Source organism: Aythya ferina, assembly GCF_964211825.1.
Source record: "Aythya ferina genome assembly, chromosome: 25".
Lineage (NCBI taxonomy): Eukaryota > Metazoa > Chordata > Aves > Anseriformes > Anatidae > Aythya > Aythya ferina.
The window spans coordinates 3,933,012-3,960,399 of NC_140323.1; the positions used below are offsets into that span (position 1 = coordinate 3,933,012).

Here is a 27,388-nt window from a genome sequence, read left to right on the forward strand (position 1 = left end):
TTGGGGTGCTGGTGCTGACGGGTGCTCTCCGGGTTTTGCCACCAGGCTTCCTGGGCGAAGGCGATGCCATCACCAAAGCCATCCAGGACGCGCGGCAGCTGCTGCACGGCCACGGTGGGGCCATGGAGGGCGCGCTCAGCCACCCCTACCGCAAGGTGAGCCAGGTCCAAATCCACCTTTTCTCACCCCAATCGGTCTCCGTACGTGGCGTAACATCCCTGAGCCCCCTCCCCGCAGGATCACGTCGGCCTGGACACCTCCCCGGTGAAGGAGCGGCTGGAGGAGGCCCCCGCGCACCGCCTGGACGAGGCTCTGCTCAGCTGCGAGATGGACGGTAGGGCAGGGGGGCACGCAGCAGGTCCCGGGGGGGGGGGACACACCACCCCATTCCCCTCACCCCCCCACCCTGATCCGGCCCCTGCTTTGCCTCGCAGGCTCGCGGCACTTCCCCGAGTCCAGGAACAACAACCACATCAAGCGGCCCATGAACGCCTTCATGGTGTGGGCGAAGGATGAGAGGAGGAAGATCCTGCAAGCCTTCCCCGACATGCACAACTCCAGCATCAGCAAGATCCTGGGTGAGTGCCCCGCGGCCGCTCCCCTTGGGTGGGCAGCCCCGGGCTGTGGTTTGGGGGTGAAACGAGGAGCGAAACCTCCTCCTGGCGTTTGGTGCAGCTGTGGGGACAAGGTCTTAAAAACGCCAAAAGGGACGGGGGGAGGTGTGCGGGGAGGCGCTGCATGGCAGGGACGAGGATGGGCCCAGATCTGCTGCATTTGGCCCCCCCGTGGTCCCTGGGTGCTGCTCACACCGGGGGGTCCTGGGTGATCACCCCATGGGTGACCACCACCTGCTGGCCCTACAGAGCACCGGCAGGGTCCTGTGGGGCGAATCCCTCCTCTGCCTGATGGTGCCCTGGACAATTCTGGAGCCCGGCACCGCGTTTTTGCCACCCTCTCCAACCGGCCTCCACCTGAGCGCAGCATCTGCTCTTTTTCCCCCCTCCATCCTCCCCGCTCCCTGCACCCCGAGGTGCTCCTCACCCCTCGGGGATGCTGCTCCGGCACTCGGCACCCTCGTGGTGCCTGTAGCAGCAGCATCCTCATCCCGCCACGTCCCAGCCCCGCGACCCCGGTGGCCCTGCGGCAGCTCGCTGCCTCTCCAGCCCTTCCCCGCGGCCGTTTCGCCCCAGCCTCCGGCTATTAAAAGCGAGCGGTGCGGTCTCCAGCGAGCCCGTCCCAAGGGCCAAGCCGAGCGTGGGGCGGCGCGGCGCGGCCCCGCTGTGGGTTCACCTCCAGCGCACGCACCTCGCTCCGCCGCCGGCTCGTTTTAGCAGCTCCGCTCGTTAAAGAAGAAACGAAACAACCGCCAGGCTTTTCCCTTTGAGGGAACGTGCGGGCAGGATCTGCTCGCAACCGCCGGGGACCGGGGGGGGAGTCTGGGAGCGGGTGCTCTGTGGTGTGCTGGTTGCTCTCACGCTCGATGTCCGTGGCTTTAAATAACCGGCGCTGGTTTGGTTTTTTTTTGTTTTTTTTTTTGTTTTTTTTTGCCTGGCAGCCGCTCACGGGTGCAAATTTAGCAGGTGAATACCTGCAGGCGAGCGGTGCTCACCCGGATCGGGGGGGTTTTGGTTCCTGTGTGCTCTCCGGCACGGTTGCTCCTGAAAAAGTGGGCTCGGCACGAAGGGCTGAGCAGGTGGAGGAGGCCTGAGCAAGGTGGACGTGGGGCGTGCACGCCTCCCTGCTGCGCTTTCCCTGGGGTGCCCGGCTCGTGGTGATGCTCCCCAGGGAGCTGGGCTGGGCTGGGGGGCGAAGGAGACCCAAGGGAGGGATGGGGAGGCTCAAAGAGGATTTTAGGGCATGGGGTCTGTGGAAATGTCCAGCCCAAAGGCCTGCTCAGAGCCCTGCTGACTCCACGGGCAGATGAGGATGCTCAGGGCTGTGCGCTGTTGACCCTGAGCATCTCCACGGCTGGAAATCCCACACCCTGCTGGGACCTCATCCCAGGGCTGCACCGCTCCCAGTGGGCTGAATCCTTTCCCCGTGGCCCGCTGTGATTCCCCTTGTGGCTGCTGCCTCTCGTCCTCCACCGTGCACCTGCAGAAAGAGCTGAGCTCGCTCTCCCCCGCGCCCCCTTGGCGCGGTGGAAGCCGCAGCCGCAGCCCCTGCGCCTCGCCTGAGCCATCCCAGCTCCTGCTCCCTGGTGGCCACCGCTGCAATGCTCCCACCGTGCCCGTCTCTCCCCAGCCCTCGACACAAATCCAGCTTCAGACCTCGGTGCGGCACCGAGGGGGCTGATCCTGTCCCTCCCCAGCCTGGCCCCGGCCAGCACCCTTTGTGCCGTGCCCCCCGCTTTGCTCTCCTGCCTCGGGTGCTGGCGGAGATGACAATAAAGATCAGCCAGCAGGGGAACTGGAGTCACACGCTGGCACAGCCTATTTTAGCTGCAGCACCTGCTCGCCCTACCTTGGAGAGGGGAGAGAGGCGAAAGTTGTGGCCGGAGAGGTGCCGGGAAGGTCAGGGCTGGGGACCCGTTCCTGGCACTGCCACCTGCGGCACGGGGCCCCCATGGGTGCCATCAGCCCCGGCTCCCATCTCACCCGGGGCAGCCGCATCTCCCCAGGTCCCCACGGTTTGGGGCCGCGTCCCGCTGCCCTGTGCGAATCCAGGTGTGTGCAGCAAAAGGGGAACGAGCACGAGCACGACCGCCACGGGAGCGTGCGCGCTGGGCTCATTGCAGCAGGTTGGGGGAGCCGCGGCATGGCAGGAGCAAACCGTGCGCCCCCCAACCCCTTTCTGCCCAGGTTCCCGCTGGAAATCCATGACGAACCAGGAGAAGCAGCCCTACTACGAGGAGCAGGCCCGGCTGAGCCGGCAGCACCTGGAGAAATACCCCGACTACAAGTACAAGCCCCGGCCCAAGCGCACGTGCATCGTGGAGGGGAAGCGGCTGCGCGTGGGCGAGTACAAGGCGCTGATGCGCAACCGGCGGCAGGACGCACGGCAGGGCTACTTGATAGGGTAACGTGATAGGGTGGTGGCAGAAAGGGGGCTCGTGTGCCCCCCCCACCCCTCCCCAAACCCAGCAGCTGACTGCATCCCCCCTCCTCCCCTGTCCCGCAGGCCGCAGGGCAGCCAGATGCCCCCCGCCTCCTCGGACGTGCTGTACCCGCGGGCGGTGGGCATGCAGCTGACGCCCCCCCTGATGGAGCACTACCTGCCCCGCAGCGTGGACCCCAACATGCCCGTCATCGTCAACACGCGCAGCCTCAAGGAAGGCGACGGTGGCGGTGGCGGCGGTGGCGGTGGCGGCGGGGGTGACGACGGGCACTCGGTGGCCGACGGCGAGATGTACCGCTACAGCGAGGACGAGGACTCGGAGGGCGAGGACAAGAGCGACGGCGAGCTGGTGGTGCTGACGGACTGAGTTTGGGGCTGGGTTGGGGGGCAGGTGGGGCATTTTGGGGGGGGTGCCGCGCTGGGGAGGTGATGGAGAAGCGAGGCAGGCTGCTGGGTGTTTGGCTACGTGGCCGTGCCGCCCCCCAACGCGCACGGGGTGGCTGCTGTGGGTGCCACCGAGCTGTCCCCCCCCTGCACCCCCCCGGGAGGGGATGGGGATGTGGGAAAAGCTCCCGAGCATCACCCAGCCCTCCACCCCGGCACCACAGGGACCCTTGCCGAGAGCCTCACCTGCGGCACCCGCCAGCCCCCCAGGACACGGGATGGGGCCACGCTCAGCAGAGCCCACCCCCCAGCCCCGCTGCGTCTCCCTCCCGGCCCTCGGAGCCTGCCAGTGAATTCCCACGGAGCCAATTTTAGCTCTCGCCTGGCCGGAGCACGAGCCAAGGTCTCTGAGGAGCCCTTTATGCTCCCGGCAGCCCTGGCCCACTTTGTAAATAAAGCGGGGGCTGTTCCCCACCCCCCCCTGCGCCGCTGCACCGGCCCCCCCGGCAGACCCTGGGTACGTGCCGTGATGCCGGGGTGCATCCCCAGGGGGGGGTAGGGGGGGTTCCTCTTGCCCCAGGTTGGTGAGCTGCACCCATGACCTGAGAGAAAAACAGGGATTTAAAAAAAAAAGGAAATTAAAAGAGAAAAAAAAAGGAAATTAAAAGAGAAAAAAAAGGAAGGAAAGGAAAATTAAAAAAAAAAAGGAAGAAAAGGAAAATAAAAAATAAATAAATAAAAGGAAAAATTAAAGGATAAAAGGAAAAAAAATTAAAGAAAATTTAAAAAAATGAAAGGAAAAATTTAAAAAAGAAAAGAAAAATAAGGAAAAAATTAGGAAAACGAAAATTAAAAAAAAATCAAAGGAAAAATTTAAAACCCGACAATTAAAAAAAAAATAAAATATAAAAGGGAACATTTTTAAAAAAGAAAGAAAATGTTAAAAAAGATATAATAATAAAATACGACCTGACTGCAGCCAGCACCCCCCCAGGGCCGGCGGGGGGGGCGCAGGGCCGGGCGCGGTGCCCGTGCTCCGCCGTGTGGCCGCCGCCGGGGCTGCGGGCTCCGTGCGCCCCCCCCGGGGGGGGGTCCTGCCTCCTCGCCCCCCCTCTCCTGCCTCCTTCCCCTTGTCAGAGCTTTATTTATTCCCCCTCCCCGGGCTGCTGAGGCTGGGGGCGGGTGGGTTGTGCTTGGGGTGGGGTGGGGAGGCGGTTTTTTTTTGGGGGGGGGGGGCTGGCAGCTTTTCCTCTCTATTATTTTTTTTTTTTTTAAAGACTGTAAATATAGATAGAGCATTATTTTGTTAATAAGACGAGTAACTTAACCTGTATATTTCACATACTTGTTTACAGCTGTCCCCCCCCCCCTCTCCTCGCCCCCCCCCCGCCCTCAAACCCCTTGGCACAATAAAGCTGACTTTTTGGAGCTGAGAGAGCTGGGGGGGGGGGGGGGGGCTTCACCCCCACCTTCCCTGCCCCTCTTCCAGCCCAGCCCCGAGGCTCTGCTCCCTCCCTTTTCTCTCTGCTGGCCCCCAGCTCCTTCTGCCTGCGGGGGGGGGTCCCAAGCTGCCCCCCCCTCCTTCCCACCTGGGTTTTCGTGGGGGTCTCGGCCCCTCGTAGCCACTTTGGGGCTTCCAAATTCCTCCGCCCGCTGCCCGCTGCAGCTCCAAGGGGCCCCAGAGCACAGCAGAAGCCCACCCTACAAGGGGACCCCCCCGTGCTCCCCCCCCCCCCCCAATGCTCTGCCCTTCCCCAGGAGAGCTCCGGGTGCTCCCCCCAGGCGCCACGCACCCACTGGCCCCCGGCTTTCCAGCTACCAGCAGCTTTTATTGCGCACCAAAACCAACACCGAACGCAACAAAAAGTCCCCCCAAAAAAACCCCAACAAAAAAAAAAAGTGGGGTAAATTCCTGGGCCCTGACAGTCCGCTGTCCCCAACTCCCCCCCACCCCCCGGTTGATGATGATGATGAACAAAGCTGTGCCCCCCCTTTTTTGGGGCAGGGTGGCTCCATCACCGGGGTGTCCCACGCGGCGCTGCGCTAAGGGCACAAGGATGGGGCAGCACCAACCCCTCTCACCCCCCCCCCCCCGGTGCTGGGGGAGCTGGGAGCCCCCCCTGCCCTGCTGTGGGATGCTGTAAATGGGGCCGGGGAGGTGATGGGGGGGCCAGGAGACCTCAGCCCCCCAGGGAAAATTGGCTGCGGGCTGAGCAGGGGGCGCGGGCACCCCGAGCCATCGCTGCCCCTCGCTGCCTCGCAGCATCCTGGAGCCGGTATGGAAAAAGATCCCCTGCCCAGAGATGGCCCCAAATCTGGGATCAACACTGACCTAAAAGGTGTTTTTTGTTGTTTTTTTTTTTTTTTTGGGGGGGGAGGGTGAGAGCCCGAGGGACACCGAGCGGGCAGGGCAAGGAGGAGGCAGGGAGCCAAGACGCCGACGGGCGCAGCGTGTGCGTCGGGCAGCTGGAGCAACCTGGCAGCTCCTGGGGCTGCTGAGCAGCTGGGGGGGGGGACCCCATCCCTCCCTCGGGGACGGCACGGAGGGAATAAACCCGCTGCCAGGCCCGGCAGCAGCGGTGCCAGCGGGGCACGGAGCCGCTGGGCAGCGGGGCTGAGCCGGGTGGCGAGGTTTCCTTGCGCAGGGCAGGGGCCTCCCCGAGGCCGTGGTCCTGTCGAGCGTCTCGTGGTCCAGTCTTGGGTATGTCCAGGGTGTCCTTTAAGCGGGGGGGCTGGGGCAGAGCTCCTCTCCCCCCCTCGCCACCAGCAGGACCTGCCCTCACCCCCGGCTGGGGCGGGGAAGGGGCGAGGGGGGCGCCGGGGGCTGTGGACGCAGCAAGGACAAAATAGCTCAGGGTCTCACGGGCCAGAGATGCTATTTGGAGAGCTGCAGGGCTGTGACCACCGGCTTCATCTTGAAGTACTGTTTAAATCTTAGCTTTGCATATCTGCCGAAAGAGGGACGGCCGTGAGATGGTCGCCCCCACCCCGGTGCTGACTCCCCCTGGGTGGGCCGTAGGATCCGTCCAGCAGGGAGGGACCTTTGGGGACCTTGGTCCCCTCCAGCCCCTCCCGGACTCACCTTAAGAAGTTAAAGTCTATGGTAGAGTATTTATCCTGGATCAGGCCCCAGCATGCCCAGAGGAAATGGGATGCCTGCAACAAAACAAGGCTCAGGAAGGGGTACAAAGCTTCCCTGCCCGTGGGACGAGATGCCCTCGCCTCTCCCGGCTGGGTCCCAGCAGCCTCACGGCCGTGACCACAGGACACGGGGTGGCAGCCAGCTGGGGCTGGCCCAGGGGTGTAACTTTAGATGCTCCGGAGGCGGATGGCAGCCCGGGTGAGGAATGCCAGCAGGAAGGATGCTGAGCAGCCGCGCAGCGTGCTCGGGGCACCAGCTCGGGGGACGTGCTCAGGGGTGTCCAGTGTTGGTAGCTGGGTGTCCCTCCCGACCCCACAAAAGCGGGCAATGGGGATTTGGCACCGCTGGGCCAGGTCCCTGCTGCAGCAAAGGGCTCTGCTGGAAGGGATGGGAGCAGAGCTTGGGCGTTCGGCACGCAGAAGGTGCAGTTTGGCCAGGTGCTGCCTCGCTCACCCAGGTAGCTTTTGCTTCGGCCTTTCCGAAAATCAGCTTTGTAAATGCTCTTGGCAGAAGTAAAGGGGTCAGGACGCCCCCATCCCTCTCACAACTGAAGCGTCCCCATCCCTCCACCAGCCTGCGGCACCACCGGGGACCTCCTCCTGCCCAGGTCGCTCTGGCACGGGGAGGACAGAGCCACAAAACCCCCCTCACACCAACCCCGCCGTGCTGGAAACCACTGCACCAGCTCCAGCCAGGAAAAAAAAAAAAAAAACCAGCTGAGATTGCACCCAAAATTTCCAGAGGATCGGCTCTGTTTGCCCAAGAGGATTTCCTCATGCTTGGCTGCACCCGGGGGCCACGCAGCCTTTCTGGTGGGATGCCCAAGGCTGCTGTCAGCCGCGCTGCCCTTTGGCACAGGCTGATGCTGGCTGGAGACCAGCACCGTCTCTGACCTTGCCCTGGGGCTCAGCACCTCCGAGCGCAGCCGGGCCCTCGGGGGGAGCCCCCTGCCCTCACCCCAAACCCCCGCAGCCCCTTTCCGAGTGACCAAACCCCATCCCCGAGCCCAGCTCCTCCTCCCCTCCGGCACTCACCAAGGAAAACTTGTTCACTTGCACGTAGAGAGCCTCCAGCTCCTTGTCGGACACGGCCGGCCCCGCGCCCCCCTGCTCGCCCTGGGTGAGCTGCTTGTAGGCCTGCAGGTAGGAGCGCAGCCACTGCAGCTGGGTGTCCTTGCTGGGGTAGAGGCGGTAATCCACCTCCTTCACGCCTGCGAGGGGACCTGGGGTTAGCGAAATCCCCTGGGGGGGGTCTCCAGGGTGACCAAGGGGCCCCCCCAAGCGTGCCGGGGTGGGTGAAAGCATCCCAGCTCCGGGCTCGGTTCTGATTTGGGGCACCCGCCCAGCTCCACCACGGGTATCAGAGCTGGGTCCTTGCAGGCAGCAGCAAACGGGGGGGCTCACGGCAAGCTGAGCCCCTCCTCGTGCATCGCTCTCACCCCGGGCAGCCCCTTTTTTAATTCTCTTGGACAAAAGTAAAGCTCTGGGGATGGATCCCTGCCCATTTCCCAAGGGATGCGACACCCTCCTGTGTTCCCCGAGGATGGGGAGCCCTCGGGGAGCCGCCGCCACCCACGGGGGGGTCTCGGGAGCCGCGGAGAGGAGCCCGGCTCACCCGCAAATTCGTTGAAGTGGTTCCCGATGTCGAAGGCCTGGTAGTTGTAGCCGGTGTACTCGTAGTCGATGAACCGAACTTGCTCTGTGAAGGCAAAGCGAGGGGCTGCGAGGGGCTGGGGACGGAGCCGAGGGGTGCCCGTTGGGGTGGGGGGGACACGGGGCCCCCCTCTCCAGGCTGGGCACGCCACGCTGCCGCACACCAACCCTGCGTCCTGTTGTAGATGATGTTCTTGCAGAGCAGGTCGTTGTGGCACAGCACCACCGGGGAGCCCAGCTGGGACAGCGTCTCCTTCATCCAGGCCAGCTCGTGTTCAAGCGTTTCCAGGCTGGGCACGTCCTGGTGGAGGCTGGGGAAGGGGAAGGGGAAAAGGAAGGGGGTGGAATCACTTCTGCTTGCATCCCCTGGGGGCGCAGGGGAAGGGTTGCCCCCCAGTTCCCCTCGTGCATGTTATAAATGAATTAATCAGTGGCACCAAGAGGGGCTAACGAGGCTGGGTTTGGTTTGGAAGCCAGCTCGGGCACGTGGCGCATCCTTGGTGCTGCCCGGGGCACCTGGCTCAGCCTCAGCCCTTCCCCTCCCCTCGCTTCGGTCCTCGCCCACCCCCAAGCGTCACCAAATCAGCCGCGGAGCCCGGCAGCGCCGCTCGGTTCCCACTAACCCAAAGGCCACGGGAAATTTTGGCATCCCCCAGGCCACGTAACCCGTTCCGTACCCTCTGCGGTTGCAGTTCCACGAAAAGAGCCGGTTAATAATTACCGAACCGACTGCATTGAAGGGGCAGACGTGGGTAAAGCCTGCCCGCAGCACGGCAGGCGCGGAGAGCAGCCCAGCGTCCCACCCAGCAGCCCGGGACCCGGTTAATTATTTGCCTGCCTCGGGGTTCGTTCACCTCCGCCGCCTCTTGGGGCTGCCCGCATCCTTCCACGGACTCACCTGACATGAACCCAGCAGGGCATCGCCCCGCCAGCAATGGGGTGAACTGGTTTGGAATGGGGGCCGGCTGCTTGCGTCTATGCTGCGCCCCCCAGCACCCGCTGCTCAGGTCCCCCTTCCCCATCAGAAGGGCCTGAGCATCACCTTATCCTAGCCATGGCTTCAAACACAGCCTAGGTTTGCAGGGAGGAGGAGGAGGAGGAAGATTACAGCAGGTGGGAGCTGCTGGCTCAGGCTGGATCCTGCCTGGGGGCTGCACGACCCAAAGGTGCCTCTGCCCTAGCGCAGCAAAAATCCTCCCCGCACCAGGCTGATCCATCCCACGAGCATCCCCTGCTCTGAGGGGCTCGTCCACAAGGTTGCTCGCCGAGGAATCGTGGCCCAAGCGTGGCCACGTGGCCAGGACCACCCCAAAAACCTGCTCCCAAACCCCAGACTCCAGCAGAGGCTTTACCTGGGGACCGGGGCTCTTCCCCCGGTCCCGTAGGAGGACCTAGAGGTGGGTGGGCAGCGGGTGCCCAAGCCAGAGCCTGGCTCTTTGGGATCCCTCTGCCTTTACCTGGGGTTGGGTACCTTTGGGCTGAGGTCCATCTTCACGAGGGTGAGGTATTTGTGCAGCTTCTGCCAGAGGATGGGCTTGGGGAGGCTCCCGTTGGCGTGGATGGCGTGCACCCGGGCCATCTCCTGGGCCACCAGCCTGGAAGGAGCCACAGAGACACGGGTGAGAGCCCGAGATGGGGCCGGAGATGTCTTAAAGAGATTCCTAAAACCACACCCAGCAGGGCTTAGACCCCTCTCAATTTCAGCTGCGAGCCTCTGAAGGATTTCAAGACCCCGTCTGGGTGAAAGACGGCATTTGCCTTTCCAGGGGAGGCTCAAATATAAACCACAATCCTCGGGCAGTCTCTTTACTCACCAAAACCTTAAAAAAAATGGTGAAAAACCCAGTGCTGGCTCAGTGGTGCCCGGAATGGTTCACCAGGGAACTCAGCCCGGTTCCCCCCCTGCACCACCCCGCTTTGGGCACGGAAAGGACGGGAGCAGAGCCCCCGGGCACCGCTTCGGAGCGAAGCAGCAAGGGGCAGAGCTGGAAAAGCAAAGCAGGGCCATGGGCTTCATCCAGCTCCCCCCCATCCCCGCACGCCCCAGCACTTGGGGGGGGTCCCGTGCACCTGAATATGCGGGGGTCCCGCACGTGGTCGGGCCCCAGGGCGATGCCGGGCAGGAACTCGTAGCAGAGCCCGTTCTGGAAGGCGCAGTAGAGGTCGGGGGCGCAGCCGTGGGCGCGCAGCACCTGGAAGTTCCTCAGCTCTGTCTCCCGGTCCACGAAGAGCTCCGTTTTCCTGCCGTAGATGCGGACCAGCACGGCGTCCACCATGTCCTCGTCCGTGTAGCAGGCCACCAGCTTGTTGGTGATGCCGTCGGTGAAGAGCTGCAGGGGGAGAGGGGCGGCAGAGGCGATGCCCGCAGGGCCCTGCCACGCAGGGTGGGCACGGGGGGAACCCTCCCCATCCTCCTGGCCCACCCGTGGGCAGACCCCAGGGGAAAGCAACGTGGTGACGGCAACAAGAGGCAACGGGCAAACGGGATTAGGACGTAGCAGCACCCAAGGAAAGCTCCCGTGGGAGGTGGAATGAGTTTGTGAGGCCTCAAGGTTCATGCCTGAGCTGGGGCTCTGCACGGGCACGGGGTGTTCGGCTACCCCAAAGCGCAGGTGCGTGGGGTGGAAACCCGCTGCTCTTCTCCACCTGGTTGCTCAAGGGCAGCGGGATGTGCTGCAAGCACGCTTGGCACCCCGGCAACCCTGGGAATCGGTCCCAAAAAAATCAGCGCAAACCTTTTGGCAGAAAACGAGAAGAAGAGGGAAAAAAAAAAAAAAAAAAAAAAAAAGCCACGGCAAACAAGGCTGAGCAAACACCACCACCCCATCTCCTCCTCCTGACCCTCCCCGCGGGGCCGGGCCGGGCGGGAGTCGCTGATAGGCAGGGACGTCTCTGCTGGGGACGTCTCTTGTCACTGCCCTGATGGCTCCTCGCAGATGGAAAGGGAGTTTTGTTCTCCCGGCTTGGCCGCCTGCCCGCGCACATGTGGGCCCCGCTGCCTCCCGCGCCGGGGTCCCCTTCCTGCCCCGGTTTCCATCCCCTAAAGCATGCTGAGGGGTTTGGGGCTCCTTGGCCCCGTGGGAGACCCCCACGTGGGCGGGATGCTCAGCCGGAGAGGGGACCCAAAAGTCCCCTGAGTGTTTGAGGGGATCCAAGAATCCCCTGAGCGTCTGAGGGGACCCAAAAGTCCCCTGCAGGTTTGATGGGACCCGAAAGTCCCCGGAGTGTTCGAGGGAACCCAAACGTCCCCCCCCGTGTGCTCTCCCTCCATCCCCCTGAAGCTGGGCGAGACGGAGCCGGGGCGATGCTGGCGGAGCGGGAGGGCGCGTGGTAGGGAGCAGCGGTGCTCGGGGGTGGGAGGGCTAATTTTAGCCGGCTCACTCAGCAACTCGCGCTCCTATATAGGGTGCCTATATATAGGGCTTCCCTATGCAGCCTGCCGAGGGAAACTCAAAGCGCTGGAATTACACACCCGGGCTCGGCCGGCACGAACGCCCCTCCTTGCACAGCTGGCGGCGGCATCTCTGGGGGGAGCACGGTGCATGGTGCACGGGGCAGGCTGTGCCAGCCCGGCGGCATCGCCCCCACGCTGCTGCTGCTGCCTCACCTGCACCTGAGTTGGGCTGACGCTGCCCAAGCAGCCGAGCTGCTTTGCTCAGGCCACATAATCCCCGTTTTCACCACGGAGCTGGGCTTGGTGTCTGCTCTTCTCGTCCCGCCGGGCTCCAGAGGGCAGAAATTCAGCAAGCGCAAGGTGTCCTGCTGTGCCAAAGGTGTCCCAGCACGCACAAGGTGTCACACCACGCACAAGGTGTCCCCGCCGTGCGCCGATGCCTCCGCGAGCGCCACGTGCAGCAGCCGCAGGTGAGCGGCTCCACCTGGAGATGCTCGGCGCTGCCTCACGCGCTGGCTCCACGCAGCGCCTTGTCGTGCTGCCTGGCGGCGTGATCAGCCCTTTGCCGAAGGTTTAGTGGGATTACTGAGCCTTATCCCCCACCCCCCCCACCCTGCCTTGAATTCCAGACCGTTAATTTTGGAGGCTCGCACGTGGCTCGGCAGCAACCTGCACGCACGCAGGGGCTCGCCAGGACCCCCTCCAGCTCCCAACGAACGAGTGTGACTCCTTGGGATATTCCTTGACGCTCCAAAGTGCAAATAATTGGCCTCAGGGCCACGGCCTGCTACCAGCCCAAATCCTTTCTTGCTGCTTTAGTGTGATTTGGGTTGGGGGGAGGTAAGTGTGACTGCTCCAGGAGCTCAGCAGCAATTAAAAGAAAAGCGAGACCTGGTGCAGAGATACCGAAGGGATGCAGCTCTGTGCCGTGGTGCTGCACCCCTGTGAGGGGACACAGGCAGACCCCCGGCCCCTCCTGCAGCCCTGTGCCTGCTGTGAGCCCAAGGGTCCCAAAGCTGCCACGTTCGCTGCCTCCCCGTGCCCACACTGGCGCTTCTCAAGCGCCGAGCATGTCACAGCAGCCGAAGTTAAAAAAAAAAAGTCTTGGGAGGCAGAGCACAGCCCTCTGAAGTCCTCGTGGTGGTTCGTTGGGCTCCTCATCGCAGTTTCTCTTATCACCAGGCGGGTGATGGAGGTGTGCGTGCGCCCTGGTAGCGTGGCTGGAAGTCGCCGACTAACGCCTGCGCCGCTTCGGTCCGGGGATGTTTCTGCCCAGGAACGGAGCTCAAAGGATGAGGAGCCGGCTCCCCAGGTACAACCTGCAGCACAGGGGGCTGGAGACCCCGGCGGCCGGAGGGCAGGTGGGGGAGGCCGAGCGCCCGGACCCATCCTCCCCGTCTCCTGCACCCTGCCCCAAGCGCCGTGGGATTTTTTCCACGGCACAGGCACAGCCTGGTACAGACCCTGCAAGCAGCTGTGCACTGACACCGTGCGCCGAGGTGGTGTGAACTGGGCACCGCTCCAGTGCGCGGAGGAAAGCTAACAGGAACGCTAATAGGAACCAGCTGAGGACCAGTGTCCCACTCCAATCCCCTCCCGAACTGCTCTTGCAAGAGCAGCGAAGGGAAATGCAACTGGAGGTTCCCCCCACATCTCCCAAGTTTTTTTTTTTCTTTTTTTAAATTAAAACCACACGCACGCACGCACAAGCTGCTGTTGAGCACGGATTCCCCTCCTATGCCTGGAGAGAACCTGGCCACCAGAGAGCCAGATCCTTCTCCACCTCGGGTCCCCCCCAGCCGTCACCACGGCGGGCAGGGCTGTGCCGCGCTAGGTGCCGCGCAGCGCCCGGGACATTTCCTGCCCTGACAACTATGCGGTGTGAGGAACTCCAGCTCCAAGCTTCCTGTCTCTTACCATCTGCCCTTTTCGCGTGTATTTTTCCTGCAGCTTCTTGTATTTAATTACACTTGGCTATTAATACATTTTTAATGACACTCCAGGCACACGGGAAGTGTGCGCCGTCGGAGGACACGCGTGCACACGTCCGTGCGTCTCGGTGCGCCCAGCTCCGCCGCGGCCCCGCTTTGTGCCCCCCAGTGAAGATGCAGCCCCCACTGCTCCACCCCAAGACCTGGCACTCACGGAGGGGGGGACGGGGCTGCAGAGCCACGCAGCCCCCAGCCCCAGGACCTGCTGTGCCAGCTCGGGACGATGCCAGCTCCCGGCTGAACTCCTGCTCAGCCCCGCGAGGGGACCGAGCAGCGGTGCAACACCGCTGATAACCCACACCAGCCCCGCTCCTGGGACCTGCTGCTCCCCCAAGCAGGGCGATGCTGGGGGGGGGCTGCCAGCACGGCCCCCAGCCTCCACCCCCCGCAGCAGCCCCCAGGGTCCCGCTCCCATCCGCAGTCCCCGCTCCGTCCCTCCCCAAGGGGGGTCCCCAAAGCCTGCTGGGGGGGGGTTTAATGCTGGAGACCTGTGCACACCTGCACTGCCCCTCTCTTTGGAGAGCATGGAGGGGGCCAGGATGTGTTCCCCCCCCGGCAGGCCCTGCAGCCCCCGCGGCGGGTCCTGTAGCCCCCCATAGCGGGACCTCGGCGCCCCCTTTACGCACGCCCTGCGGCCCCCCCGGGGCGAGCCCCCCCCACCCTAGGGCGGGGGCCCTACCTTGGTCTTCACCCTCGCCGGTTCCCAGCCGGGTCTCAGCTCCCGCACCAGCCGCAGCGCCCCGGGCAGCACATCGCCCTCATCCACCGCGATCCCCAGGTGGGGAACGCACGGAGGGACCCCGCGGCCCCTTCCCCGAGCCCGGTCGGCTTCCGAGCAATCCGGGCAGCGGCCGGCAGCTCCGGCCATCCCCAGCTCCGAGCACCCCGACCCTCGGCCCATGTGCCGGGGGCTGCGGCGGGGCCGGCGGCCGCGGGGAGGAGCCGCTCGCCGCTGGGAAGCCATGAGTCACCGGCCCGCCTCCCTCCGCCCGCCTTCCCCGGCAGCTCCCGCCCGCATTGTGAGCTCAGCGGAGCCCGCACCGAGCCCCGCACCCGGCTCGGCACCGGGGAACGCCCCGGGGAGCGCCCCCAGCCCGGCCGCCGCCGGAGCATCCCCGCGCTGCGCCCCCGCCGCATCCCAGCCCTGCGCCCCGGGGATGCGCCGGGGCTGGAGGGGTTGCGCCCCGCAGCCGGGGATGCTCCGGGAGTGGTGGAGGGATGTGTCCCGCAGCTGGGGATGCTCCCGGTTTGGGGGCGCGTGTCCCGCAGCTGGGGTTTGGGATCGGGGCTGGAAAAATGGGAGGATGGAGGTGAGCGCGTGGGTATGGGGGAGAAAGGTGAGGGTGGGTTTTTTGGGGGGATGCAGCACGTGGGGGGTGCTTCAAGGCGTGCTGGTGGCGTGGTTTGGTGTTTGGGGTGGTTCTGGGGGGAGATAGGAGATGGATGCTGTGGGACTCGGGGGTCCCTTCTGACTCGGGGTGTTCTGTGCTTTGGTGGTCTCCAGGAGTCCTCCCTGCACTGCCCTCTCCGGACCTGCTACCATAAATCATAGAATCATGCAATAACAGAATCATTAGGGTTAGAGAAGCCCTCCAAGATCATCTGCTCCAACCACCCCCTGCCACCGCTGTCCCCACTGAGCCGTGTCCCCAAGCACCAGCCCCAACCTCTCCTGGAGCCCCCCCAGGGACGGGGACTCCCCCACCTCCCTGGGCAACCCGTCCCAACGCCTGCCCGCTCTGTCTGAGCAGAAATGGCTCCTCATTGCCCACCTCAACCTCCCCTGGCACAGCTCGAGGCCATTTGCTCTTGTCCTAACACCATCTCACCCACCATGCTCCCACCCCACCCCAATAGGGATTTACAGGAGGGCTGGGGGGAGCTTTGGTAGTTAAGAGGGAGCATTCCCCACCCGTTGGCCCAGCTCCCCGTGGCCCGCTGACACTGCTCGAGCCCAGCTTCATTATCAGAGGAAATTACAACTGCCCGTGGCTCGGAGCAGAGAATGTCCCCTCCAAAGTTTACAGCTGGCTGCGGCTGAAACCAGCTAAATGGACCATGGAGACTTGGGGAAAATCATTTAAGGAAGGGGGAAAAAAATAAACCAGCCTGTTCCCCGCGTTGCTATATATAGCGTGAGCTCTGTCAGTTTTAATAGGATGGTCATAATTGCTCCGGCTGCTTTGCCGGGCTGAGCGTGGCCTAATTGCTTGCCCGTAAAGATCACAAGTGTTAATTCGGGGCAGTTGCGGGTTAGCAGTGCCCCGCAGCCTGCTCTGCGCAGCAGGCACCAGGAAATGGCCCTGGCACAGGCTATTAGAGGTGTTAATAGGCTGGCTTAAGGGGCCCGGCATCAGCACCACAGCAGCCCGGGCACCTTTCCCTCCCACTGCTCGGAGCAACGGGAGCAGAACGAGACCCCAAAAAAACCTCCTGGCGGAGGCCAGCCCCACCGTTTCCCAGCTGAGGGCTGTATGCAGAAGCTGTCGCGGGGAGGTTAAATCACCTGGTGCTTTGACAAGCTCGGAGACACTCGAATCCTCCCCAGACCAGACCCTTTGCGGTACAGAGCAGGGCAGAAGAGGCTTAGCTATTTGCAAAGGGAAATTTCTCTGCGGAGAAGCTTGCCAGCATCTCCAGGAGGCTAAAAGGCTGCAGAGAGGCCAGGCTGCAGCCTCAGAGCTGGCTTGTGCAGCCCAGCCCTTGCTGAAGGTCCTGGGGAGGCTCCTGTGCCCGTCCCCACGTGGTTGCTGCTTCCCAGCCCTGGGGTTTCCTCTGCTGGAGAGCGGCTGAGCGCACGGCAGCAAGCTCAGGAAGCTCTGGATGAAAGCGGATGGCCGGGGCCCCTTCCCTCCACCCCCAGCCCCAGGGGGCCATCACCACCGCTCTCCTCGTGCCCCGTAGACGCGACGGATCTGCTGCAGAAGGTGATGGAAAGAAGCAAGCAAACCCTCGGGCGCCTTGAACTTCCCCTCCCCGGAGACCCAGGGATGTGCATCCCAAGGCGGAGAGGTTTAAATACCCCAGCGAGGCTTCACGGCCACGCAGACCTCGACCCTGCCAGTGGGGAAAAACATCCGCTCAGCCACATCCTTCCGCGGAGCAGGGAAGGGGACGAGGGGCTGAGCTGGCAGCACGGCTCAGCATCGCCCTCCCAGACAGCCCGAGAGCCAGCTCGTGTCAGCCTGTGCTTTGGGCAGCGCTGGGAAACCCTCAGCAGTCATCGCTGGTGGTGGAAATAGGGATGAGAAACTCCTGCAGGCGGTTGTGCTCAGGTGGTGGCTTGCTCCGGGTTGTGCCCCAGACCCGTGGCACTCGCAGCACCTGAGTGGGTCGAACGGGAGAGGAGAGCGCCTTGCAAAGCGCTTGGCCTTGGGGAACGCTTGGGGGACGCTCGGATTTGCAGCTTCTGTGCTGTGTCGGGAGCCACTGCAGCTCGACACGAAATGTCAGCCCGCGCTGGGAGCGCTGCCTGCACCTCCTGCCGGGGCTGCCAGCCCGGGGCTCGCAGCTCCAGCATCCCCGCCGTGCGTCTCCACAGGCAGCAGGGGCAGAGCCCAGCCTGGGGCTGGCAGCTCCAGCCAAGGCGGTGGTGGAAACAAATCAGGAGCTGGGGCAGCCGGAGCAGCCTTCCTGCTGGGGCAGAGCCAGCCGCCCCGAATCGGAGCCGCGGGTGCCTTCCCCTCCCCAGAGCGCAGCAGACGGATGGACGGCCCCGTCCCGCTGTCCCCAGGGTGCCACCAGCTTTTGGGGGAAGGCAGGACAAGGCACGGCTAGCTGCAGGTCACCTCCTGCAGGAGAGGCTTGTTTGGTGTTTGTGTTACCCCAGCTGGCCTGCAGGCAGGTACAGGGGGGTCCTGCTCTCGTGAAATGGGTAGGGACAGAAAAGCAGCGCCTGCTGTGCTGCATTCCAGGGGAGGAACACTTGTTTCCCCAATTCCCTTAATTTTTTTTTTTTTTATTTGTCTGATTTCTCCTTTCTGCAGGAATAAGCGCCCACTCAGCTTCCTGTTGCTCTCAGATTGTTTAATATTAAAACACGAAGAGGGGTCGGGGACAACACCAGCCGAAACAGCCACCACTGAAACCAGCCCGATTATTTTTCTCCCATTCAAGGAACGACCAGAACGATACCAAAGCACCACTCCAAAACACCTGCAAGCTGCAAAAACCCCTGCTCCAGCCAGCAGGGAGCCGCCACATGCTGCCCTGTTGCACATCACCCCGAAAGTCTCTGGGGGTTCCCCTGGGACCCCCGAGGGGGATGCTCTGTGGAGGATGCTCTCCAGGCTCCCGTCTCCCCGGCAGCCGAGGCTCTCGGGAAGCAGCGCGGGGGTTTTGGAGTGGGAGAACACGAGGCTGTGCAGTTGCTTCGGTACAGAGAGGAGGTGGCTGTGCTTTAAGGAAACGCCGTTCCCGTTTGCATTCCCATTTGCTTCTCCCGGGTGCTGCTCCTGCCTCCCAGCTGGCTCCCCAAAACTCCCCCCCGGGGCCCCGGCGCTCAGCGAGCCGTGGCGAAGCCGATGCGGTTGTTGCGCCGGTCGAATTTGGTGTAGTAGTGCCCGATGAAGCTGGCGCCCAGGATCCAGAGGGGGCCAGCAGGCGGGGGGATGTCCAGCCCCGAGAAAGCCACCACGCAGACGTCCTCCCCGTACTGGGATTGCTGCAGGGAGGAGCAGAGCCCGTGACAGAGGTGCCGGGAGGGGGATTCCTAGCTCAGCGTGCCATCCCCAGCCCCACACACCCTGCTCTTGGCCTTCAATCCCCTTCCTCCAGGAAGAGATATATCCCTGCCTGTCTCTACTCCTTGCTCTTCACCCCAAATCTCCCCCAGTCACCCCCCGAGGAAGCAGCAACAGGTTGGGCTGAACACTGCTGAACGTGAAGGTTTGGGGAAAAATGGGAAATGTCCCTCTGGGGCTGGCTGGGGAGGGTGCAGCACGGCACTGGATGCTCCCGGAGGCACATAATCTGCGTCTCTCTCCCCGTGATGACCCCATCCCTGCCCTCCCACCCCCACGGAGGGATGCAGCTCACCCGCAGGACGTAGGCTGAGCCGCCGAGCGCGTACGCCTTGCCGCCCAGGTGGAAGGAGATGTTGGGCAGCTGGGGGACTCGGTCGCAGTCAACCACGTACTGCAGGAGGAGGAGGAGGAGGAGACGGTGCTGAGCCCCGGGCTGGGCTGGGGTGCGGGGCAGGGACACGGAGCAGGGCTTCGCTCACCTCTCCTTCAGCCATTTCTGCCGCCCCGATGGCTTTCATCAGCACGGACACGGGGCCGGCCGGGCCGGTGATGTAGGATGCTCCGGTGTCGATGGCCACCGAGCAGCCTTCCTTGCAGAATAACACTTCAGCCCCTACCGACACCCTGCAGCAGGAGGCAGAGGGGTGACCCTGAGCCTCCTGTGGTGGCCACAGCTCAGCCCCGAGGGCTTCCGTGGCCAGAAACACCAGGCAAGCAGAGTTCGTGCTGTTCCTGGTGCCTCCAGCACATCAACCCTCCGGGGGCACCTTCAAGCTTCTCAGACACACAAGCTAAGCTTCAGCATGTGCCATTTTCACGTTTTTTTTTTTTTTTTTTTTTTTTTTAATTATTATTTTTAAAACCAAACAAAGCAGGCTTGTTCCAGCGCTGCCGCTGCAGGCTGAAGGGGGTTAAATTCCTCCACCGCAGCTTCGGAGCTGAATCAGCCCACGGTGCTGCCTCCCCCTCCGCATTCCCCAGCACCGTGATGTGATGCTCCTCGCCCTGCGGCTCCGTGCCAGAGGAGCCCACCCCGCTGCCTCCCTTTTCCAGGGGTGGTGGTGGGGAAAATCTCCCCGCCACCCCCAGCCTGCTTCTCCCAGGCCAACCCTCGCAAGCCCGGGGTTTGTAGGATTTACCCGGTGCCCCCTGTCCTCACCCCTTCATGCTGATCTGCCAGTAGCCGCTCTTGCTGACGCTCAGGTAGTGGAAATCGCCGGTGTAGTAGGCTGGGTCGCTGCCTCCCAGGATGATTTCCCCGCCGGGTTTCAGGGGAGCGTTCCTAGGGCGCAAAAACACAGCGGGGTGACTCTCCCCTAGCCCCATATCGCTCGGGGTCCCTGAAAACCCAGGGGTAAGGGGCAAAAGCATGCGGGGCTGCCAGCCCGGTGAGCAGAGTGGGAGAAATCCCGGGTTAGTCCAGAGGGTGCAAGGCAAGAGGACGGAGAGCAGCGGCACGCGGGTCCCCGAGCAGCTGGGGGCAGGTGGAGCAGCTTTGGGGTCTGCTGCCCCCGGGGGCGCGGTGCCTGTTAGCGGGTGCTGCCTCGAGAGCTCCTGCTGGTCTTCTTACTTCGAAGCTCTGCAAAAAGGAGAGGGCTCTGTCGGGCTGTGCTCTGCGGGTGGATGCGTCCCGGGGGGCTGGGGGCACCCAAGCAGCACCCTGGTGAGGCTGTGAACGCAGCTGGCATCCTGAGGGGTTGTTTTTTAGGGGCGAATCCACCTCTAGTCGAGGTAAAGAGCCACAATTTGTGCTTTAAGCACGCATTTGTGGGGCTGGTTGCTGTGGCACATGGTCAGGCGGCTGTGGCCCCGATCGATGGGAAGTGCGGGGAGGGGGCAGTGATCGTGGTCTGCCAGGAAAGGGCCCTTCCTCTGCCCCTGGGGGATTTAGGGCTGCTGGGGGGAGGGCACGACAGCTTGGGGCACGAAATGGAGCAGGAAGGTTTGCTGACGCAGGTTTTTCTTCTTCCTTTTTTATTTTATTTTAATATTTTTTTTTAATTTTGCCTTTAGGCGAAGCCCTGCATCCACCCCCTGCCTTGCTGGTTCCAGCCCCACGAGCAGAGCCGGAGACTTTGCAGCCTGACGGTGCCACGCGAGCGGGGAGCACCCCCCCAGCTCTGCCTCCTGGTCCACCTTGTTCCACCCCAGCTCCTGCGGGCACCCTCCCCGTGCCCTCCACCCCAGCCCAGGTCCCACAGCCCCCCCCGTGCCCCCTTCCCAGCCCTAAGACGTGACCCCAGCACCGACAGGGTCACAACACCCACACTTTGCAAAACCAGAGACCCCCAAAGCCCTGCGGGACCCACCGGCTGTAGTAGACGGAGAACACGTCCTCCTGGAGGATCTGCTGGGAGAGGATGCGGTCGAAGACAGGGGTGATGCCGTCGATGGCCTGGCTGGGGTATCCCATGCCCAGGACCCCGTCAAACCTGGCAAAGATGAAGGGGAAGGCGGGCAGCGCCGTGGCCTCGGCGAACACCTGGATGATGGGGATGTCCGACACCTGGGGAAGGGCGCGAGGGTCTTTGCAGGGAGCTGGGGGGGGGCAAAACCCAACAGAGCCCCCATTTTTTGGGTACCCGGCTGGGCTCCTATCAGGGAGCGGAGCCCCCTGGCAGATCTGGGTGCTCCGAAATTCAGGGCTCACCATGACCACGTCCTGGCTGAGGAAGCCTTTGACGCTCCCCGTGCCGTAGCGGATGGCGAAGCCGGTGCCGTTGGCGATGTACGTCCGCGACTTGGAGGAGTCGTAGCGGCTGTGGGAAACTGGGGAGGGGCACAAGGGCATCAAAGACGGCGAGGGAGGGGACAGCGGGACCGGCTGGCGGCCCCTGCTCCCCCAGCTTCTGCAGGAGGATGAACCCAGCCTGCCCCAGCACCGGGAGACCCCACAGCGGCGAGCGGACCCCGCTGCGCAAAGGGCTGTGAGCACCCCCGGAGGGGAAGGGATTTGCCCACATCCATGGGGCGCAGCTGGGGCTGGAGGGGGTCAGCCCCGGGGTCCGGCTGTGCCCCCCCAACCCCAACCACTCACCGCAGGCACTGTAGAGGGGGGAGCACTTGCAGGACGGCACCCACAGGTTGGCCGAGCCCGTGTCGAAGACCACCTTGAAGGTCTGCGCGGGGGTCCCGATGCTGATCTCGCCAAAATACTGGGTCTGGAAGAAGCAGAGCACGGGAGGGGGTGTTAGCATGGGGTGCACGGCTAGCGCGCCAGATTTCGGTGCTGGAGCTGGTGGGAAAGGAAGGGGAGAGGGATATGGGGTGGGGGGGCAAGAAACCCCTATTTAGGGAGGGCCTCACGTCCAGGTAGTTGGTGAGGAGGGTGGGAGCCGTCCCGTTTCGGGGGCCGGCCGCCCCGCTGCGCCTGCCCTGCCGCAGCTCGGGGAAGACGTCCGCCACCTTCACCCCCATCTCCTGCAGCGTCTGCCGGATGGACGGCATCCTCCGCAGCGCGATCCTGAGGGCACACGAGAGGGCTGGGGGGCATGGGGGGCACCCACCGGAGCCCCCCCAACAGCTCCCTGCTCCCCTGCGCTGGGAGATCCAAGCGGGTGGCTCTAGGTGGCAGCAGCTCCCTGCGCTCTGGGGCCGCAGCCAGGCCCCCCCCTTGGTCCCTTTCCACCCCCCACCATCCGCAGGGATGTGGCACTCGGGGTGCAGGGATAAAAAGGGGGGACCCCGGGGGTGGCTGCTGCAAGAGGAACCCCCCCCGGCACCGGGCTGTGGTGGCGCAGGGTGGCCACAGGCTGCGTTGAGGCTCGGTGGCTCTGCACCGAAACGCGTTGCCTTAGCCTCGTGGGTTATTTGGGAGGCAGAGCTGCTGTCAAACCCCGCGGTGCTCAGAGGGAGAGGGGGAAGAGAAGCGAGGAAGGTGAGCTGTGCCGGTGCAGAGGAGGAAAGGAGGAGGAGGAGAGGTGTTTCCAAGCGGGTCCGGGGGAGCGGAGCTGCAGGAGGAGAGCTCCGGGGTCGTCGGCACCATCCTGAGCGCTGAGAAACGAGGCGAGACAGCGAGACCCAGCACGTCACGGTCCTCACACGTGGCTGGTACCTCTGCAAAGCCTGGGCCGGTGAGTGGAAGAAGCTGGCACCCCAGGTCAGGGCCAGGAGCAGCAGGTACCGCAGCACCCTCCTGCTGTGGCCGGCCAGCATCGCGCTCTCCCAGGGCAGCCTCCTCCTCTGCCAGCAGCTTTCTGGTGGCCCAGAGGGGAGGACGCTTTTATAGCCTGGGTTTCTGCCTCCCCGTGGGTTTCTCCTCCCCGCTGGCCGAGGGAGGGCTGGGGATGCTGCAGGCAGCACGGTGAAGGTGGCTGGGGGGTGCCCGCGGTGGATCCCATGGAGCTCCTGGATCCCATGGGCTGGCAAAGGCATCTGTGGGTAGCTGTGAGCCCCAAACCCACGCTCCCCGCAGCCCTGCTCGGTGCCAGCACCAACCCATCGCTGGCACAGCACCTGCAGGGCACGGGCCAAGTCACAGAGTCACAGAATTGTAGGGGTTTTAAGGGACCTCAAGAGATCATCGGGTCCACCCCCCCTGCCAAAGCAGGTTCCTTACAGCAGGCTCTGCTCTAAGTTCCTCATGTTTTTCTGACTGCTAACATCAAAAGACCAGAACGGACCCATTCTTCATGGTCCCAGCTCTACACGTAGCCAGTAATTTCACTTAAAAGTCCTCTCTCAGCCCTCTCTCTGCCATTTCCAACTCCATTATATTTCCACACCTCTCGGTAATACTTCCTCCCTTAAACACGCAGATGAAATCAAACACGCTTGTCCACAGATGTGGTCGCTGGATCTTTAGAAATCCTTTTAGATTTTATGGCTGCCTTTCACACAGCTTTTGCTTTGCGTGGAGATGTCAGTAGCTCAAACATGCCCGTGGGTGTCCCTCAGCCAAGACATCGGTGATGGGGGCACAGGGGTGGCTCGGCTCTAGCCTGCCCCGAGCAGAGGAGTGGGGTTTTCCCAAAAGGCCAGGGGTAGGAGCAGAAAACACAGCCCCTGTGCCATACAGACACTCTGTGCAAGCCCACCAGCCCATGCTACCCTTATGGGGCTGCTCTGAGCATAACGAAAGGGGAGAAGCCCCCCCAGCAAGGGAAGAGGGCCTGGGGGCAGAGAGGAGCTGAAGTCCTTGGAGCTCATCGAGGTACGGGCACCTGCAGCCGGGCAGGAGGAGCTGCTGGCTCTCTGCCCCCACGAGCAGGGAGTGGAGGAAGGGGCCAATTTGCTGTCCCCAGCCCTACATTTTGGAAGGGAAACGACCAAAGGGGATGCGCAGGTGGCAAGCTGAGCTGCCCCCAAACCAGCAGCAGCATCTCCTTCGCACCAGGAGCACGGGTGGCTCGTGCAGGGCCGTGGCTCCAAGCTCAGCACCCAGCCCAGGCTCTGATCTGCGGGGTGCCCGTGTGCAGGATCAGGCCCCGTGGCTCCAAGCCCAGCACTCGACCTTGAAACTCCTCAAAACCCCAGCTAGGTAAATGTGCTGGGGCACTCCTGCTGCAGCCAGGATTCGTCCAGGGCACTGCTGGCATCCTTGCCCAGAGGAAACGTGTGCTGGGGGGGGTGGTGAGGAGGACACCCCACAACCTACAGACACCTCGTTTCCATAACCAGGGCTCCAACCTCCTCCCCTCACCAATAAATAAATAAATAAATAAATCCCTCGGGGATTTTGGCCGCAGCATTTTGGAGCTGGGGAAGGCTGAACCCAGCGGGCACCGAGGTCTTTTCCCACGCAGGGCCCCGGTGCTGCGTCACTGGGGGTGGCCTCGTGCCCCCACCGTGGGCTGCAGTGGGCAGAGGGGTCAGGAGGCAGCAGCCTGGCCCCTGGCGAGGAGCCACCGGGCATAAATCCCCTTCCCGGGCATCCCGAGGGCTCGTGAGCTTCGCAGAGCCCAGGTCCCCAAAGGAGGGGTTGGGGTTGCAGCGTGACATCAAAAGGGATGGTGTCAGCCCGGGGAAGGTGATCCCAGGGCACGGGGCCGTGGGGCTCAGCGTTTCCAGCTCTGCTTTGACCAGGGGAGAGCACGGCCACAGGACCCTGAGGATGCTGAAGCCACAGGGGACGGCTCCAGGCTCGGCTTTCCCGCAGGAGGGACAGGGGGGGACTCATTCGGACTCATTCCCCTGGGGCCACCAGAGCACAAAGCAGCTGGGAAAGGCAATGGGATGCCGGTACAGGGCCAGGCACTGCCTGGTGCTGGTCCCCAGGGAGGAAATCCAAGGCTTAACCAGGCAGAAACAACTTACCAAAGCCCGGGGCAGGGGAGCTGCTGAAGGACGGGGAGGTTTTTTGCCTTGCAGGGCCGGGCTGGCAGTGCCAGAAGATGCCCCCTTGGTGCACGGCTCCTTCCTCCGTGCGAGGAAAATCCCCTCAGGGCATTTTCCAGCCCCCTCCACCAGCAGCAGGACGAGCAGCTGGCACACGGGCGATGGAGAGAGCTGCCACGGGGCTCCAGCTCACCAGCCAAGGGTGCGGTTGTGTGCGGGGTTATGGGGAGCAGGGCAGGGGGAAGCAGCACTGGGACGGACAGCCACGGGGACAGCAGCTGCCTGCACACCTCCCGGATTTTATCCCCTGCCCTAAGGGAGATCAGGCCCGGGGGGAGGGTGCTGAGCCCTTCCCACGCAGCCCCAAAGCGCCTCTCAGCCTGGATTTGCAACGGGTTGAGATAAGAGGCAATCGAGCAAGGCTGCAATTTCCTCCCCGGCTGATTTGTGTGCTGCCGCTGGGAGCCTGCTGCAAGGTTCCTTCAGAGGCTTTCGTGCAGTTCCACATCCGACAAGGGGCAGCTCGTCTGGAAATAACAGGGGAATGCTCTCCAAGTTGTTTCCTGCCTGCTTTCAAGGAGCCAAGTGATTGAGCTAAGAGCAGAATCAAGGAAAACACTTTCCAAAGGGCAACAACGCTTTCCTGAGAGGAAACTGTGCTCCTCTCCAACGCCAGGCTGATCTGAACGAGGGCACTTCAGAATAAAGCTTGAACTTGGTGCTTGTAACCATCCCTCTCTAAGCAACATCATTAGGAGATTTTGCAAAATAGCTTTCTTTTTCTTGAGGGATCTTTAAAAACACTACAAAAGGTAGATGCATTTCTGTGCTGCCCACGCATTTTACGCGCATCTCTAGCCTGAGTTTGGTGCTGGGGGAAACGAAAACAAAAACCACACGAGGCTCAGGAGGATCCTTGCTCCAAAGGGCTGGAAAGCTCAAGCATAAAAGCAACTTTGGGGAAGGATGGAGAGGAAAATGAGTGGCACCAGCACCAGGGGGAATTCAGCCACTGACGTCAGCAGAGCCAGGGCTTCACCCAAAGCGTTTTCCTAAAACCCAACCAGCTCCAGCAGGACCCACGGAGGCAGCATTTGGCTGAAGCAGAGGGAAAATATTGCCCTAAGAGGAGGCTCTGATGCAGGCCCAGGAGGGCAGCGCCTGCTCTGCCCCCAGGGCATCTCAGGGCTGCCCCAGGGATGGGGGTTAAATGCAGAGAGCGTGGTTACGGTGCATGTGAGGCCTCCAGCACGGTGCCTCTGTCTCAGTGGCTCCCTGTGGATGCAGCCTGGCTGGGAGAAGATGCTCTGCAGCCCAAATGTAGGCTTTCGGCTGGGATGGAGCAAAGACAGACATCGCAGATGTGCTCCAAGGAGGCTGCAGCCCTCAGCCACCTGTGTGATAGCCGAGCCTGGGATGTCTGAGCTCACCCCAGCTCCTGGTGCGCTCCGAGCCCTGCTCCTTTATCACCAAAGGTGACCCCGATGCCTCCCCCACTCCTGTCTTCCTCCTACCCACAGCCAAACTCACCCCAGGAAACCCCAGCAGAGGCTTTCAGGATGGGAAAAAAAACCTAACAACCTGCACCCAGACTGAAGGTGCCCCCTCCAACCCAGCAGCAAGGGGCAGCTTCCCCCAAACACCGCTCCCCCCAGGGCAGCCCTGCTTTATTCCCACCAGAGAGCTCATCCCCTGCTACCCAGGGCTCAGCCGGGTGCTGGGGCTGGGCTGGGGGTGCCCAAACGAGATACCCCAAATCAACTGCGCTCCCAGAGCCGTTCCCAGCCCCGCTTTCACCCGCTGCAAAGCAACTGCAGCACCCGCCGAGTGCCGCCGGGCACAGCCACTGCCTCGCCTGGGCTGCGCTTCAATCAGGAGGGAACAGGTTTGGCACAACCTCGTTAATTAATTCTGGCAATTTAAGAAGGGGATCTGCACAGGGACCCGCTTTGATGTGATTGCCCTGGTTTAATTAAACTCCTGACTTGCACCCAGCTCCCCGGGTGCTCGCAGGGACCTGGCTCGCATCCACGGAGCTCGTGCCTCGGGTTGCAGCCCCGCCGGGTTATGGAGCTGGCAGAGCTGCTCCTGGAGAGAGGATTCCCCAAATCCCAGGAAAAATAAATACTTCAAACTCACCTGACTGCCCTCAGCAGCCATCCCAAACGGCACGTCCCGTCCCCTGCTCACAGCCATCCCGGCTGCCCCCACCCCAGCTCCACCAGCAGCCCCCCCCAAGCTGCCACCAGTGCGCCCAGCCCGGGTGCATCCCATGGGAAATGGGGCTGTGGGAAACACAAACCCGGGCTGATAGCGCTCCGAGATAGCAGCTCCGTGTCTGCGTGCTTCCCTACAAGTGCTTCAGCCCCCCTCCCGCCCCAGCATCTCTCAATTAATTAATAACCTCGGATGTCGTTTGCTTTTTCATGGTCACTGGATTTGAAAGGGGGGTAATTTACTCTCCCCCGATGGGGTCATGAAATGTTAATGGGGTTTAATGGGTGTTTTGCTAACCTCCCCTGCCCTCTCCTGCTGCTCCCTGGGCTCCGCTCGCCGCAGCCCACGGCCCTGCGAGCTCCCGGTGCCACCACGAGCCGTGGCCATGGCAAGGTCCCGGTGCCATCACCAACTGTGGCCATGGCAAGGTCCCGGTGCCACCTCCACCAGGCCGTGATGCTTCGGGGTGGCACTCAGAGAAGCCAGAGCCGGAGCAGGCTCTGAGCCCCAGGAAAGGCACACAGGCTGGG

The 27,388-nt window shown here is 63.0% G+C and overlaps 3 protein-coding genes across 9 annotated transcripts in view; 1 reads left to right on the top strand and 2 right to left on the bottom strand.

The window, feature by feature from the left end:
* The window catches only part of SOX13 (SRY-box transcription factor 13), a 38,290-nt gene extending 33,687 nt beyond the window's left edge, over positions 1-4,603 (top strand). For all 7 annotated transcript variants that reach the window (XM_084497780.1, XM_084497783.1, XM_084497779.1 and 4 more), the window contains exons 10-14: positions 46-155; positions 238-334; positions 435-578; positions 2,802-3,018; positions 3,121-4,603. In XM_084497780.1, coding sequence (XP_084353906.1) covers positions 46-155; positions 238-334; positions 435-578; positions 2,802-3,018; positions 3,121-3,424 — 872 coding nt within the window. In that variant the 3' untranslated portion in view covers positions 3,425-4,603. The remainder of the gene's footprint in view (positions 1-45; positions 156-237; positions 335-434; positions 579-2,801; positions 3,019-3,120) is intronic.
* A 1,658-nt stretch (positions 4,604-6,261) lies between these two features.
* Positions 6,262-14,535, bottom strand: ETNK2 (ethanolamine kinase 2). Its single transcript, XM_084498293.1, has 8 exons — positions 14,300-14,535; positions 10,306-10,565; positions 9,693-9,830; positions 8,404-8,546; positions 8,198-8,281; positions 7,618-7,793; positions 6,524-6,597; positions 6,262-6,389 (listed from the first exon to the last, which is right to left on the bottom strand). Exons 1-8 carry the CDS (start codon positions 14,519-14,521, stop codon positions 6,317-6,319), a joined length of 1,170 nt encoding a protein of 389 aa, XP_084354419.1. The 5' UTR covers positions 14,522-14,535; the 3' UTR covers positions 6,262-6,316.
* A 3,144-nt stretch (positions 14,536-17,679) lies between these two features.
* REN (renin) lies at positions 17,680-22,520 on the bottom strand (the record flags this gene model as incomplete). The annotated part of the gene is made up of 9 exons (XM_084498337.1): positions 17,680-18,283; positions 18,658-18,756; positions 18,845-18,989; positions 19,525-19,647; positions 20,633-20,871; positions 21,016-21,134; positions 21,403-21,526; positions 21,672-21,828; positions 22,420-22,520. 9 exons carry the CDS (start codon positions 22,518-22,520, stop codon positions 18,122-18,124), a joined length of 1,269 nt encoding a protein of 422 aa, XP_084354463.1. The 3' UTR covers positions 17,680-18,121.
* Positions 22,521-27,388: the final 4,868 nt, after the last annotated feature.